Genomic DNA, 17,252 nt, shown 5'->3' with positions numbered 1-17,252 from the left:
ACCAGTTCAAATAATAACACTAAAAAGGAGCATGGCTGATTTTTCACAGACCGTAAGTTAATGATGCATGAAAAACGTTCTCCAGTGTATCGTTTGAACTGACAAAGAGAAACGAACCTGCTATGTCAGGATGACGTGACAGCATTTTGCTTAATGGGAACAATCCTGCTGCAGGATTTGATAACATTCTACCTTTTTTACGTGCTGTGTCCTCGGGGTCCAGATTCCGGCTCACTGTCACCACCTTGATCCAAAGGCGGTTCCCACCCTGGCGGATCATGTTGACCACCTGTCTGTGGCCAACTTTCACCACGTTCTCTTGATTCACCTAACACATGAACACACAAAAGCACACGCGCGCGCGCACACACACACACACACACACGTACACGCACACACACGTACACACACACACACACAAATGAATTTAGTGGTAGGGGTTTGAGAAAGCTATTCAGCCAAGAAAATCTGACGTGAACACTTCTGTGCACATAGAGTAATAATTGTAATTAAATGGTTAAAAGTACATGTCACCTGGGTGCATAGTTGAACCACAAAGTGAAGGCAGACGAACACTGAGCTGTGCTCATTTAGACCTGATGTATCTGCAATCTGGATTGTAACCCGGCTGATATTAAGAGTAAAATATCATCGTTTGGGAGTTTGAACAGTGTTGCACAGTAGGTCGTGTGAAGATGTAAAAGACTCATTGGCAGTTCAACAAAACACTTGATTTCAACCAGTTATTAAGTTTAGGGAGCAAGCACTTTTTCCCCACATAGGACCAGGTAGATCTAAATACTGCATTTTATATTTGGTTTATCATTGACTACTATTTAAAACTGCGAGATGATCTTAAACATGAGCAAAAGGTTATATGGTGAAATGTTTTGTAAACTGCAATGCCCGCTGACAATATGAACTATATCCACATGTGAGATCAGCTAGAACAGAAACCTTTACAGTCTCACATGTTAGCTATGGAAATTCAGGCTTGATGGACTCCTCTGCACACCTCCTTTTCCTCTCCAGTCCCGCCCCCGTCTACTCTTTCATACAATAACATCTATAATATTATGGATCATAAAAGTGGAGGATGATGGAAATGACAGCGGTAGGAGATAGATGGCATGGAAAAGGATCGGAGGGAAAGACAGGGAAATCTCTTTGGGTTTTAATCGCTCATGTAGTACAGTGCTGGGATCACACATCACCAGGACAGGGATTGTATTAATTAGAAACACCACAACAGCTGTTTCACAATGACCTCCTCCACACACTCGTGCACGCACTCGCACACATTTACTTTGCATAGGGTTAGGATTATGTAATTTACTCCTTCCTCCACCCTATTATACAATAGTGATGGTTACAGATAGAGACATTCAGTACAGCTCATGTGGACACACAAGTAACTTTTCTGCAACTTATATATATTTTATCCTCTTTGTATGAAACTACTGGGACAAAAAGGATAACAAATCAATCCTAAATTAAATATCTACTTGTGATATTAAACGCATGTCCTTCCTGGAGGTACTCTATACTGTCCACCCATCGATTTTCTTTTTTTTTTTTCCAGCACAAGTAGTACTGAAAATGATTATATCGGTGGATTCTATCTCAGCTGACTCGACATAAGAGGTTGTACATAATGGACTTAAATGCAGCGGGCTTCATTTGTATCACATTTTTTTATACCTTTAAGGTACTCAAACCCCCTGACCAAATCAGAATTAGAATCGCCTTTATTGTCATTGTATTGCATACAACGAAATTTGGGTGTCACTCCTTAGTGCATTTCGTAAATAAATAAATAAATAAATAAAATAACGGTTAAAAAAACTCAACAACAACAGCAGTAGTGGTTAGTGTCACACAATCACACAATGATTAATGTAGATGATTGTCAGGAAAATTAAGTAACAGCTCATTCCAATGAGGGCTCACTATTTTGCTCAAGGATACTTCCACAGGTTATCAAATCCCAAGCTTTCAGTTTGAGAGATGGCCACTCTACCATTCGAGCCACACCACGGGACTGACTTGAAGTGACAGTGCAACATTCACATATCAATGGGAAATTTGGAGTCTTCAGTTAACCTCATGTTCTTTTTGGCTAATGATAGCAGAGAAAGAACATGCTAATTTGGAATCAAACATTAAACTAGGCTTGTTTCCCAAAACCTTTTCAGCTCAAAAGAATAAGAATAAGAAATCCTTTATTCGTTTCACAATGGCGACATTCCCAATTTACAGCAGCAAAGTTATGAAAGAAAGAAAGTAGAAGAACAAAAGGCCCAAATTGGAAATCTGGTTCGCCCCGAGACATATCACTTATACAAACATTGCATTTAGGGATGCACAATAACTATCGGACTGATAATGGGGGAAAAAAGCACGTCTACATAATCCGATAATGATAGCCAATATATATACAGTATATACCATATTTTTCGGATTATACGTCACTCCGGATTATAAATCGCACCAGCCAAAAAAATGCATAATTAAGAAGGAAAAAACATATAGAAGTCGCGCTGGAGTATCAGTCGCAATTTTGGGGGAAATTTATTTGATCAAATCCAACACCAAAAACACACATGTCATCTTGAAAGGCAATTTAAAAAAAATAAAAAAAATAGAGAACAACAGGCTGAATAAGTGTACGGTATACTAACGTTACATGACTGACATGCCTGGCAATGTCAGTAACAACGTAACATATTAAGAGTTATTCAGATAACTCTAGCATAAAGAACATGCTAACAAGTTTACCAAACTATCAGTTTCACTCCAAATCACTAAATCCAATGAAATCTTCATCCTCTGTGTTACTTTTAAACAACTCCCCCAACTCGGGAGGTAGAAGATGCGCCGCTTCCTTTTCTACGTCGCTTACGTCAGACTCATCGTCGATTTATCAACACAGGTCGAGAGCGCCCTCTTGTGTTTTAATGTGAAAATAACATGTGAAATGACATCATCTTGTGTTAATAATTTCACACATAAGTCGCTCCAGAGTATAAGTCGCACCCCCCGCCAAACTATGAAAAAAAAAAACCTGTGACTTATAGTCCGGAAAACACAGTATATATCCATCCATCCATTTTCCGAACCGCTTGATCCTCACTAGGGTGGCAGGGGGTGCTGGAGCCTATCCCAGCCGTCTTTGGGCAGTAGGCGGGGGACGCCCTGAACCGGTTGCCAGCCAATCGCAGGGCACACACAGACGAACAACCACTCGTGCTCAAGCTCACACCTAGGGACAGTTTAGAGTGTTCAATCAGCCTGCCGTGCATGTCTTTGGAATGTGGGAGGAAACCGGAGTACCCGGAGAAAACCCACGCAGGCCCGGGGAGAACATGCAAACTCCACACAGGGAGGCCGGAGCTGGATGATCATATAACCACCTAACCCAATTTAAATTGCCTTTTGGAAGGTAATTGATAGGGTGGGGGGTATTGAACCTGGGACCTCTGCACTGTGAGGTCAACATGCTAACCACTGGGCCACCGGGCCGCCCCATGTTGTTTATCACAATACATATTGATATTGAATTATCACCCAGCCCTAAGTAACCTTTGCTAAAGGTGGCTTAGTGGTTGCATCCAGGAACCTGTTTTAAGCATTTTTAGAATTCAAACAACATATCCTCCAAGTGCTTGCAGGCCATCTTGCTCAGAAAGGACAGGATAGGAAAGGACAAAGGGCTAATACGAGCCTGGAGGGTGACACAAGCGTCCACAAAGATGAAAAGATGTATCGTATTTTCACTTCACCATAAACTGATAACACTGTTATCCAATGCTAAACTTGGCGAACGACTTGCCATCACACTTCTTCAATATAGTCCAGTGGCCGGACGCCGGTGACCATCATTTTGTGCCCAGCGCAAAGTGTATGCATAGGTGAACTTTTCTATCTTTCGGCTTTAAATTAAGCGCAGGAGTGGTGCATAGTCGACACAGTGCAGGCGATCGGCGTTAGAAGAAACTGCAAGAAGATCTCCACTTGTAGATATGTTTAAAGTTAGCCGCTGCGAAGTTTGCACTCTGAAACTGCCTTCAATCCCCCGTAGTGTGTCTATACGTGATAATATCCACCCAGGTAACAAAAGGGACGCAACTCACAACTAAACAGCAGCCCCAGGAGGCTTTTCTAACACCCTGGAAAGAAATTCAAGCAGAAGCTGTCCAAAAACTTTACTGAAACGAGGAACTACAATGCTAAAATCAAACAAGCGGTTCTATGTTAAAATGTAACTTGAAAGCTGTTAAAATGTTTTTGATTGAAATAGCTGTTGATTTCACCAACCTAATTCAGAAGGGCCTAAATCAGGAAGGGTCAACTCTATCCATCCATCCATCCATCCATCATCTACCGCTTATCCGGGGCCGGGTCGCGGGGGCAACAGCTTTAGCAGGGAAGCCCAGACTTCCCTCTCCCTAGCTACTTCTTCCAGCTCTCCCCGGGGGATCCCGAGACGTTCCCAGGCCAGCTGGGTGACATAGTCTCTCCAGCGTGTCCTGGGTCTTCCTCGGGGTCTCCTCCCGGTGGGACATGCCCGGAACACCTCACCAGGGAGGCGCTCAGGGGGCAACCGAATCAGATGCCCAAGCCACCTCATCTGGCTCCACTCGATGTGGAGGAGAAGCGGCTCGACTCTGAGCCCCTCCCGGATGACCGAGCTTCTCACCTTATCTCTAAGGGAGAGCCCGGACACCCTGCGGAGAAAACTCATTTCGGCCGCTTGTAACCGGGATCTCGTTATTTCGGTCACGACCCATAGCTCGTGACCATAGATGAGGGTTGGAACGTAGATCGACCGGTAAATTGAGAGCTTCGCCCTTTGGCTCAGCTCCTTCTTCACCACGACAGACCGATACAACGTCCGCATCACAGCAGACGCTGCACCGATCCGCCTGTCGATCTCCCGCTCCCTCCTGCCCCCACTCGTGAACAAGACCCCAAGATACTTGAACTCCTCCACTTGGGGCAAGATCTCCTCCCCGACCCGGAGGGGACACTCCACCCTTTTCCGACTGAGGACCATGGTTTCAGATTTGGAGGTGCTGATCTTCATCCCAACCGCTTCACACTCGGCTGCGAAACGCTCCAGTGAGAGTTGGAGAGACCCGTTTGAAGGAGCCAACAGCACCACATCATCTGCAAAAAGCAGGGATGCAATACTGAGGCCCCCAAAACGGATCCCCTCAACGCTTCGGCTGCGCCTAGAAATTCTGTCCATAAAGGTTATGAACGGAATCGGCGACAAAGGGCAGCCTTGGCGGAGTCCTACCCCCACTGGAAACGATTCCGACTTACTGCCGGCAATGCGAACCAAACTCTGACATCGGTGGTATAGTGACCGAACAGCCCATATCAGGGGGTTCGGTACCCCATACCCACGAAGCACCCCCCACAGAACTCCCCGAGGGACACGGTCAAACGCCTTCTCCAAGTCCACAAAACACATGTAGACTGGTTGGGCGAATTCCCACATACCCTCGAGGACCCTGCTAAGGGTGTAGAGCTGGTCCACTGTTCCACGGCCGGGACGAAAACCACACTGCTCCTCCTCAATCTGAGGCTCGACTTCCTGACGGACCCTCCTCTCCAGCACCCCTGAATAGACCTTACCAGGGAGGCTGAGGAGTGTGATCCCTCTGTAGTTGGAACGGAGGGGGGTCAACTCTAGTGTATTACAATTGCAAATATCCATGCCAATCATGAAGCCATTTGTCAAGCTAATTGTCATGGAATTCAATTCATTGAACCTTATACCTTCCATTACATCATGAGACATGGTGCCTTTACATCATAAATGCTCATTTCTACCACACAGTTCTTTTTCTCTTGCGTCATGTCACCGCTCCACCTGGTAACCCCTCCTTGGACCCACATGACATTGAGCTTGTCACACGGCGGGGTAACCACAATCAAACACATGCCAACAAGAAAGGAATAATTTCCACATTTGTTTGCAAAGTTGCAAGGATAAAATCGATGATAGCATACATCTGTGACAGATGAAGCCTGGAGGCCAATGTTTCCTCGAAACTGTTCTCACCATTCTCCTTGGATGCCAAATGTATACATTGCATCCTAAAAATAATAATAATAAATAAAATTAAAACCTGAGATGCATTGGCTTTTTGTATTTTCATATCCACATCATACAAAGCAATGGAAAGGTTGATTTGGCGCATGTGGTTGACAGAGTGGGAAAGAAAAATGAGTAAAAAAAAGACAGAAAATGATGAAAGTGTGGGAGGATTTCAGACTGAAATGTGCACCGGTGTTATTTAATCATTGACACACAGACCTTGATCGAAGGTGCCCACTTGTGTAATTTGACCTAGTCTCAGGTCCTATATGCTACACAGCTTCTTTACAGCATACCTGTCAACCTTTTGGAGCGCGAACCTGTATAAACTACCAAAAAAATCCTTATAAAGAGCAAAAAATCCTTATAACATACCAAAGCATTTTATATGTCAAAATAACGGCAGAAAAAAAACACGAAATTTTCAATGATATTTATTGTAGATCTCCATAATACAATATCTGGTTAATGTCTAATCATCATTCTACTTAGTGGCATTACTGTGTTCAGAGTTGTATTCCTGCGTTACTTTTTTCACCACTCCAAATCATTTGGAGTTGGTGAAAAAAACCCCGGAAATGTCCAGAATCCGTATGATTTGTGCGATATGGCCATATACGTAAGATTCACCACAAAATCCGTATGAACTATGGCTAAACCGTATGAGTTGACAGGTATGTTACAGTGACATTAATATTGTTATACCTTACTAATATAACATTACCCTTGCAGAGGGCTTGGTAAATTACATGACTACCATTGAGATGTAGCTTGTTTAGTTAGTTCTGGTATATGCTAACCGGTTGCTCAGGGGATTTCAGTGTATATATACTGTATATATACAGACATACATACATATATACAGTATATACAGTATATATCGTGGGAACATTATGTAACACTAAATACAGTTTATCTTTTCAACTTTTTAGACTCACATATTCTTGACGAAAAGCGTCTGTCATATCACTCTTCACTTAATGTATTTTGCTGAGTCAAATTGCAAATAGGGTGGTTTGGTGATCGAGTGGTTAGCACATCGACCTCACAGTGCAGAGGTACCAATTCCAGCTCCGGCCTTCCTGTGTGGAGTTTGCATGTTCTCCCCGTGCCTGCGTACCAGTTCAGGGCGTCCCCTGCCTACTGCTCGAAGAAGGCTGGGATAGGGTCCAGCATGCCCTGCGACCCTTGTGAGGATAAAGCGGTTCAGAAAATGGATGGATGGATGGAAAATAGCAAATACTGTATTCGAGCCATAATTTATTAACAGTTATTATGACAGATTTTTGGATAATTCAAGTCAATTTGGGATGATTCATGACATAAAACGTTTTATAAAATCCTTAATCCTAAACCAATTCTTACAAACTTGGGCTCATTTGATCTGTGTCACATTTCTATACAATGATATCCTATATTATTATTATATATTATGATATACAGTATATAGGTGGTTAGATTTTTTTTTTGTAACATACCGATATCGGGTAACTTCTGATCTTCGATTTTGGACAGCTGTGACACTTTTTTAGCCACTGTGTGAATGTCTAATGCTGCTCACCGTGGAAGGCTAAGGGAGTTTGTGTGAATGCTCAAACTCGTGGAAAGTTAGATGGCAAGACACCACAGCAACTTTATGGTTGAACATTTAGTCTGATCAATAACATACCAAAACACACATACTGTAGTAAAAAAAAATAAGCCTTCTGTCACCTGAAGCAGAAGAGATGAGTAGACAGTTTAAAAAGTTCCACAACATTAAGCATCAACCTGCCCATTTAACTGAAAGTGGTCAGATGGGAATTCATCAGATTTTCAATCCACTTTGATGACAATCATGTTTTTCTACTGCAGTTACTGATAACTAATGCGATAAATCCATTCTAATCCGCCCAATAGAGGCATCAACGATTATGACACACTTCTAATCTGGTCTGTGGTGATGGAGAGGTTGTAAAGTCATCTCATCACTCCACTAAAAAGAGGAAGGAGGGATGCGGGGCAGAACAACCACTTTATTACAAATTGGGCCACAAGACAACCAAAGCGTATGTGACCAATAACAATACATAATGCAGTGAAACTCCTCTACAACGAAACCTACATGGGCGAAAATACCCCCGAGCGTGAAAAAAAATCTTCATGCATTAACACCATCCCTACTCTCCTACAACGAAAAAAACCTCTATTGCGTTATACGAAAACGTATTCTCTGCTCTTGCCTCGCGACGAGATTCACTACAACGAAGTCTAATCAAACAGCGACCTCTACTGCTTCGTAAGGAAACGACAACAGCAACCACCACACTGGTTTACCCATGTTATTGTTAGTTTCAGACGCAGCAAGAACGTTGCATTGCTAAAATGGCTACAAAACGGACCTTTGGATGTCAAGCAGCTAAGACAAGAAGAGCTCTGATGCTGGAAGAGAGGGTAAAAGTGATCAAAATGAAAGACGGAGGAAGAAAAATAAAATACATTAGCCAAGAAATTGATGTCAGCGAAAGTGAATGCTGATCGTAAATTTCGCAATTTCGTTCCCTTTTTTTCTTTCTACACTGACTATATGAAGTGTCAAATAAGTGTGTGCTCATACTTATGCACTATTGGAATAAAAATAAAGAGTACACTTACGTTTGTGTGTGCGTGTACCAATACGTTTGTGTGTGTGTGTGTGTGTGTTTACATCTGAAATCAAATTTGCTACAGTGAAAAGCCCCGTTGTGAAAAATTTCTTGCCCCAAACATGATTTCGTTGTAGAGGAGTTTCACTGTAGAGATCTGTTTGAGCTAAGCCCACACTAGACCAGCGCTTTTTCATTAATGTCATCAATTAGTAAAGATTCTCCACAAACCACCAAAATAACGTAATTGTTGTTCCACTGTCACCTACAGCCATACAGGGTTCTGACACATTTCAGAAGTGGCGAGTCTCAGCCACTGTTTTTGAGGCGATTCAAAATATGAATTGCCATTACAAAGTGTGGTGACATCTCAAAGTACAGCTCTTTAAATGTACACAAACTTTCACATTGAGACGAAGAATCGATTTCTGGGTGCAAGACAGCAAGACGGCCGGCCGCCAACCACCATCGAAACAAAAATGCAATGTATACAGCTCATATATTTGGTGTTTTCCAACAATACCATGGATGAAATAGTGCGGTACTGATTTTGTGAGCAGCACACAAAGCCGGGGGAGCAACTGCAACGATAGACTTCTCATTCAAGTGAATGGGAGCCGGCGAGCAATGCGTGCAATTGCAAAATTTTATACCCCAAGCTTCAACAATTCATCCATTAGTAGAAATCAAATTGTCAATATGGTTCTGTGTTGTTGTAAAACATGATTATGTTTATAGTATACACTATATTTTTCTGATTTTGGCGACGGCCGATGGGTGTCTCGCACATTCAAAACCAGAAAATGGACTTCTGCAGCCAAGTTATTTGCAGCATTGCTGTCGGCCAATCAGATGACAGTGTCGACACGGCCCTACTCGGCCCCAAACAGGTTGTGATTTAGAACCATCTCCGAGATGGTTCTAAAAAGTGGTTCCATTGTCACCGCTCGACCCCGAAAAAGTCTAATGGAAAAACGACCACTCTGTGCCAAGCAAGGTATGGAACCAGGCTAATGGAAAAGCACCATTATAGTATCTGTCTGCCTCTAGTGTCACTTCCATCCCACCTGTTCTTCTTCGCCATTGCTTAAAAAGTGCTTCATCCCCCGGTGCCACACTTGAACTGCTTCAAGGATACTTTGAGCCTCCAACGACCTCCTAAGCTCTATCAACCACTTGGGTTCCATCACCATTGAAGAAGTCTCCCATTTAATGCTGCCCGTCCATTAAAAATCTGAAGCTGCTCTTGTTGTATTGAATTGTGCTTTTGGGTTAATACTGGTATCTTGACAGCCATGAGACGACCCACCTCCCATCCTATCACTATGGTTCCTGACTGCTTATCTTCGAAATCGTATTTTACAACTGTTTTTAAACGGATATTGTCTTTGTTAAATGTTGATTCATCCATTCTACAGGCCCCAGCCCACATTTACCAAGCACCGTATCCTTTTTGATGCTGTAAAGTCATATTCAAGCCACACTTCTGAGACTGCATCTCCAGAGTCTCAGTGAGGCTTTACTCTTAAAAGCTGCATTATCAGTGTTTCCACAGTGACACATAGAATGTTCGTGGTTGCTAAGCAACAGTTGCTGTGTGATACTGCTGGAGGTGGGAGTGGTGCTGAGGTTTTGATCACTGTTGGAGGGGTGGATCATCATAGCAAGTCATTATTCATCAGGAATTCATTTTATTGGGTTTTTTTGTTTTTTGTTTTTTTTGTTTTGTTTAGTTTAGTTTTTTTGTCGATACGCTTCTTTGCCAAATGTCACTCTCCATTTGCTTCTCCTCCCTGTGAAGCCAACTTAAAAGGTTTTGGTCTCATGCCGCATTTCAACGGTGTCCAATGTTGGGCTTGATTTAAAAATAAACATCAGCTCCCAGAGCACAGCGGGTTCAGGCATGCTGCTCTTTATGTGCTGCACCGAAAAATTAATTCTTTATGGGAAGTGATGCTGCCACTCTGTTATTTTAAGACTGTAAGTAATGTGACTTTTTATGTCTTTTGGGCTTTAGTGTGTTCATACAGATCTGTGAAGGTAGATTGAGGTGTTGTGTTAATATTGAGTAAATGATGAGCCAAATTTCAAATGAGCACTGCCGGCCACACACTACAACGGAACCCCTCCCAATCTACCTTAGTAACAACTAAGTTACAATGACGTTTATGTAATAAAAGTGTTCATTATAAGCAAAATCAGCAAATGGAAAATGAATTAAATGAAATTGGTACTTTGAAATGTGAATATTATGGGTGTGAAAACGTAAACCAGGTACGGTGAAAAGAGGTTCGACTGTACTGCCCGAAGACAGCTGGGATAGGCTGCAGCATGCCCGCAACCCTCTTGAGGATAAGTGGGTTAGAAAATGGATGGATGAACCGTAAAAGGAGTCACTGATTGTGTTGTGGTTCTTTCACATGACTTCTCTGAAGGCAGCGTGGGTTCTGTTGCCACTCAGTTTTGGTGTGAACCTGAGTGTGAATCGTTGTCTCTCTCTTTGTGTGCACTGTGGTTGACTTGTGATCAGTCCAGGGTGCAATAGGTCAGCTGGGATAGGCTCCAACCCCACCGTGGCCTTGAACAGGATATGCGGGATAGAAAATGAATTAATGAATCGACTGTAAGGGGAGCCTGGGGAAAAAGGGCCTGATTTAGTAACTACATCAAGTATTCTGAATCATGTGCCTTTTCCTGGCTGGTAACACAATAAAACAGACATTGAATTCAACTTTTCAGTATCAACACAAAACCTAATGTTACCACAATGTATGTAGTACAACTTAAATAAAACATGAGGGAAAATTTTAAATGAATTATTCACTAATGGCACCAAAATAAAAGGTCAAGCATAGAATCATTTATTTTAATGAGCTCGGGTCAGCTCCGTGGCCACGCAAGCAGAACTGGGGTTCGGGAAAATAAGGTCTTACTCAGAGGAAATGAACATAACGAAAGCTTATAGCTTATCCATCCATCCATTTTTTGAACCGCTTATCCTTATGGGGTTCGCAGGCGTGCTGGAGCAGTAGGGCAGTAGGCCGGCTACACCCTGAATAGGTTGCCAGTCAATCGCAGGGCACACATAGGCAAACAACAACCATTCATGCTCACAATCACACTTAAATTAATCTAGAGTGATCAATTAAACTACCATGCATGTTTATGGAATGTGGGAGGAAACCGGAGTACCCAGAGAAAACCCACACAAGCACGGTGAGAACATTCAAACTCCACACAGGAAGGCCGGAGCCGGAATCGAACCATGCACCTTTGCACTGTGAGGTGAATGTAACCACTCACCCTTGCACTTGACAGTTGTTGTGTATGCATTGATGCATTACATAGCGATGTGACGTAGACTTCCAGCGATTTCAACAATGCCAGCCTGGATTGCGTTTTGAGGCTCCATATACAACATGTCGCATTGTTCATTTTTCATTAGTCCACAAAAAGATGGTGGCAGTCAACGAAGACGCGCATTGCAACAGAAATAGGACACAGCCAGCGTCTCGCTGGTCCATTCAAGTGAATGTTTGTACATTTTTATAACAACACCTTTTCCCGAAAATTCCCAATGGCCACCACATCCCTGGTGTTAACCGAAGTGCGGAACCGCGTGGACAGAGCAAATGCATGCAAACAACCTACTGACGTCAAGCAATGAAAGATTGATGCTGCTCTGAGCTGTGAATCACGCATGTACCTGCTAATGTGTAGTGTACACACACACACACACACACACACACACACACACACACACACACGGGATATGGCATGCAAACTGACAAGGACAGTACATGAATAAGAACAGAATGTCATTCTAAAGACATGATCTCCACCGTTTTAGCCCATATGCACAGACGTGGGAAATATAAGCCATCATGGCTCAAAGCGGTGGAGTGAATGAGACAGGGCAGAGGATCAAAGATGTGACCATTTTCCAACCAAAGATGAGCTGCGACAGATAACAAGCTGTGCGAAATCCCCTCAGTGAGTCCGCCTTGCACTGCCTATGACAGCTATAGGCTAAACAACCCGTATGAAAACACTTCTGAAATGATCACCATGGCTATAGTTACAATCACTTTCTAACACAAAAGAGATGGACAGAGGGAGAGGGAAAAATGTGCAGTGTTCATGATACTTCACTAAAGCTAGCACGAACTGTGTATGAATACCACTTCATTCATAATGCGACCCAAATATTGTAATAATGCTGTCTGAAATTTCTCCCTTTTCCCCAGTCATGAAAACGACCACATTCATCTTCCACCCTTTACTTATTTTCTCTCCAAAGGCCAACACAAACATGGCAAGCTGTAAATTTCAATGCACCGTTGCCATGACAACAACCCGAGGTGGACGCACAGCGCCGATGGAATAGCGCTGTGTTTAGAGCCTGATATTCACTCAGTTGCAACTGAAATTCAATGTATGTTCCATTGGGCAGTGTGATGGCTCGGTAAATAAACGAATGATGCTGCACAAGACACAAAAACATTGTCTCAACAGAAAAAGAAGTTTAATGCATTGAATCTGTTGCCATCCTTGAACACTTTCAAGTCCTTCGAGTCAAAATGAAATACAGTGAACCCTCGTTTATCGCAGAGGTTACATTCCAAAAAGAACCTGCGGTAGATGAAATCCATGAAGTAGTCAGTTTTCCATCCATCCATTATCCGATCCGCTTATCCTCACAAGGGTCGCGGGCATGCTGCGGGCAGGAGGCAGGGGACACCCTGAACCGGTTGCCAGCCAATCGCAGGGCACATAGAGACGAACAACCATCCGCGCTCACACTCATACATGGGGACAATTTAGAGTGTTCAATCAGCCTGCCATGCATGTTTTTGGAATGTGGGAGGAAACCGGAGTACCCGGAGAAAATCCACGCAGCCCTGGGGAGAACATGGAAACCCCACACATGGAGGCCGGAGCTGGAATTGTACCTCTGCACTGTGAGGTCGACGCGCTAACCACTGGACCACCGGGCCGCCTGTCGTCAGTTTTATTTTTTACAATTATAAAATTCAATAATGTACTGTAGAATTTTTAAAACAATAAAAATAAACATCGTCCAAATAATTATGATAGTTTTTAGAAAATACTGTAAAATAATACTTTTACGGGGTTGGACACATTTTGACTCACGTGTATTTCACAGTTCATCTGACTTTGGAGCATTTTTTTCTGCTGAAGGCGGTGTTTCCCCCCGAGAGAAGAACATAGTTAAGGGTAATTTTTGGGATGTGCCGTATTTTCCGGACTAAAAGGCGCACTGGATTATGAGGCGCACCTTCAATGAATGACCTATTTTGTAATTTTTGTCACATATTGGACCCACTGGGTCCAATATCCACTAGATGGAGCTACGCTCCTTCCGTTCGACTCGCGAGGCGTTCATGACCGCCTCCGAAAAATGTAAATTAACGATTACTTCAATGAAACTACGAAAATTGAAAAGAACGTATCAAAACAGAAAATCAAGTGAGGAAATCACAAGATAAATTCTATAGCCCCCCTACAGAATTTATTTTGTCATTACCTTGAGCGTAGCTCCAACAGAATGATCAAATGTCAGTAAAATGTAGGAGACTGGACTGTCTCAGAAGTGTTTGTTATTTATACCTTTGTTGTGTACTGTATTCACAAACGAGGAAATCACAAAATACATTCTATAGGGGGGCTATAGAATTTCTTTTGTGATTTCCTCGCTTGATTTCTGTTTTGATGCATTATTTTCAATTTTCGCAGTTTCTTTGAAGGAATCGTTAAATTACGTTTCTCGGGAGGCGTTCATGGACCGCCTCTCGAGTCGAACGGAAGAAGAGAAGGCACAGAGACGGACAAAGATGTACCTGTATTTGTTGAGACTGTGAAAACCATTAATAAAGTGTGCGTTTAAAAAAAACAACAACAACACCACAGCTCTCCTTTTTTCGTAGCTGCAACAAAAACTTGATAAAGCAGCAACACAGTTCACTGAAACAGCAGCAAGTTATAACATTGTAAGCATGTCTCCAACAAGGAGCCATGTTGAAGTCGACATATTACCGTAATGACCATACACAAGGCACACTGGATTTTAAGGCACGCCGTGAGCTTTTAAGAAAATGGAAGACTTTTCGGTGCGCTTTATAGTGCGGAAAATATGGTATCTTTTTTAAAAAAAATTATTGTCATTCAAAGTTTGTTTCATCTGCAATTCACCAATGGCACTGACAAAGAATGGGAACATGGAGTGCCAGGAGAAGCATTTTAAAACGGTACACGCATGTACGATAGTTTCTGCACACAACACGTTGCAAAAGTGTGTCCCATGCCTCCGCGTCAAGTCTCTGCCTAGGTGCGCGCGTGTGTGTGTGCGTATGTTTATGCGTGTACGTGGACTAACGGGTCGATCACAGGAGGGTCGTTGCTTGTTAAGTCGATCTTCGGTCAAAAAAGGTTGGGCATCCCTGCTGTGCAATGTGCAGAGGCTGTTGACATTGGTCTACAGTCCCTTAGCCAATTAGGATGGCTACAGACACAATGCACTGTAAAAAAAAAAAAAGTACAAAAAAAACTGCACAAAAAAAAATCTGTGAAACAGCAAAGCCAAGAAAGGTGAACTGAGTTATAGTGTGGGTTCAATGTAGAAAAAAATAAAACCAAATATTTAGGGTTGTGCATGAATAGAGAAGTTAATTGACCGTTAAAGACTAAAGCCGAATCAGCCTTTTTGCATTAGAGTTAAAACAGCTCATATTGTCTCGTGTATTGGCACGTGTATTGGGTGGTGAAACTCATGCCTCCGTTTCTGTGATGTAGTGTTGCAGAAGGAATCAGGCAAAACGGAGAGCTAGCAACAAACTCTTTAATGAGACCAAAAAGGATGACTATTGGCTGTAACCATGCCAGAACCAGTGCGTAGTTTCTGGTGTCATTTTTGCTTTCCATCTCCACCACCCTCCAATGCCCTCTCTCTCGTTAACGGCCATACGACAGGGAACCGCAGAACTTGAGACCTATCTGCAAGGTTTACTAGAGTATGTACATAGGGAGTACACGTCATGTGTGAATAGGGATGGGAACCGAAGCTGCGGTACTAAACTGACCTTGGGGAAGAATTTTTAAAAACTGTAAGCTCCACTCTTAACCATTCTCTTAACGGTCTTGGAGGAATTACTCAAATTAATTAGCAATTTCGGCTATATGAACGTTATTTTGCACCTTCTGCCTCCTTGTCGTTTCCAACTAACAAAAAAACAATATGTTCGTGTAAAATGCATGTTGACAATCGGAGGCGACCCGTGCCACTTCACTGCTGTGCATGTTATTTTGATGGGTGTTGATACAGTAATACAAATACAGTACAAACAAATACAGTACAGTATTTGCTTAACGGTGGCAGCGACTCTGCCGTCTCAGCCCCATCTACTTGGGCTTCAAAGTCACATCGTCACCGCGCTTGGGCGCAGGGGCAGCGAGGTCAAATCATACGCAGCGCTAGCTGGCCTTGTTTACATTGGGTTAGCTCTGTTGTAACGAACGTAGCAGCAGAACATTTCACTCTAGGCATGACTAATTGGTTTACACTCAATGAAATTAATATAGTAACGTAAATGTTTAGTCATTCTTTGTATGATTGCAGATACCCATTCCTGTGTGTGAAAGCATGCTAAGTTCAAATGAGCATTAAATTGAGCTGTTAAGCTGTCAGTCTATATAACCCAGCAAGACAGTGTATCAGCACCTTTGTTTGCCAGCTGCTGGTCTCTCATGCCAGCAAGTGAGACAAATACAAAAATACCCTTATTATTGTAAAGTGTCCTCGGGTGTCTTGAAAGGCGCTTATAAATAAAATCTATTATTATTATTATTATTATTATTAGCTTAGCACTCGCTAGCAGCTGGTGTGACGCAAGCGGACAGATTTAAATTGGTCCAAAAGAGAATCCTGGGTTCTTCTGTTAGCCACTATATGGTGATCCTGGAAGTTCAAATCTTCCTCTCCGTAGGTTAATGTGGCTTCATTAGTGCGTCAGTGTACAATCTGAAATGTAGGGCACATTTCACCAAAAATACTTAATGTGATGCAAATCTGCCTTTCATGGCAGCAGAGTGGTGAAAGCAAAAGAAAGCATGTTGTGGCTGATGCCTGATTTCATTTCTGACAGAGGGACAGTCGTGTCTGGAAGCTAGTGTGCCACACAGGTTACAATGGGTAATTTAATGTCTTAACACCATATATGTCATGTTAGGTTATGGTAATATATTGTAGCATCTACTATGGATCACGGAGGCACTAGTCAGGGAACTCATGTTTATTAACAACCAAAACAACTACTGTAGGGCCGTCTGACGCCGAAACACAACAGCACACATGCTCTCTCTCTCTCTTGCCCTCTCCATCTCTCTCACTCCCACACTCGCGAACAAATTGACACATTCAAGAACTCAGAAAGAGGAGCACTCATAATTAGAGAACATGACAGGGTTGCTACAAACCCCCAATGGCAACACACAACAAAACA

General features: G+C 42.7%; 1 protein-coding gene across 4 annotated transcripts in view; it reads right to left on the bottom strand.

Annotated features, from left to right (window-relative positions):
• LOC147207175 (SH3 and multiple ankyrin repeat domains protein 2-like) overlaps positions 1-17,252 on the bottom strand; it is a 172,139-nt gene that overhangs the window by 36,617 nt on the left and 118,270 nt on the right. For all 4 annotated transcript variants that reach the window (XM_086106237.1, XM_086106238.1, XM_086106235.1 and 1 more), the window contains one exon: positions 193-328. In XM_086106237.1, the coding sequence (XP_085962363.1) occupies positions 193-328 (136 nt within the window). The remainder of the gene's footprint in view (positions 1-192; positions 329-17,252) is intronic.

Source organism: Hippocampus guttulatus, chromosome 3 (assembly GCF_054856545.1).
Source record: "Hippocampus guttulatus isolate MCC_2025c chromosome 3, RoL_Hgut_1.0, whole genome shotgun sequence".
Taxonomy (NCBI): Eukaryota; Metazoa; Chordata; class Actinopteri; order Syngnathiformes; family Syngnathidae; genus Hippocampus; species Hippocampus guttulatus.
The sequence above is the reverse complement of the archived record's forward strand: the minus strand, read 5'-3'. Positions and strand labels throughout refer to the sequence as shown.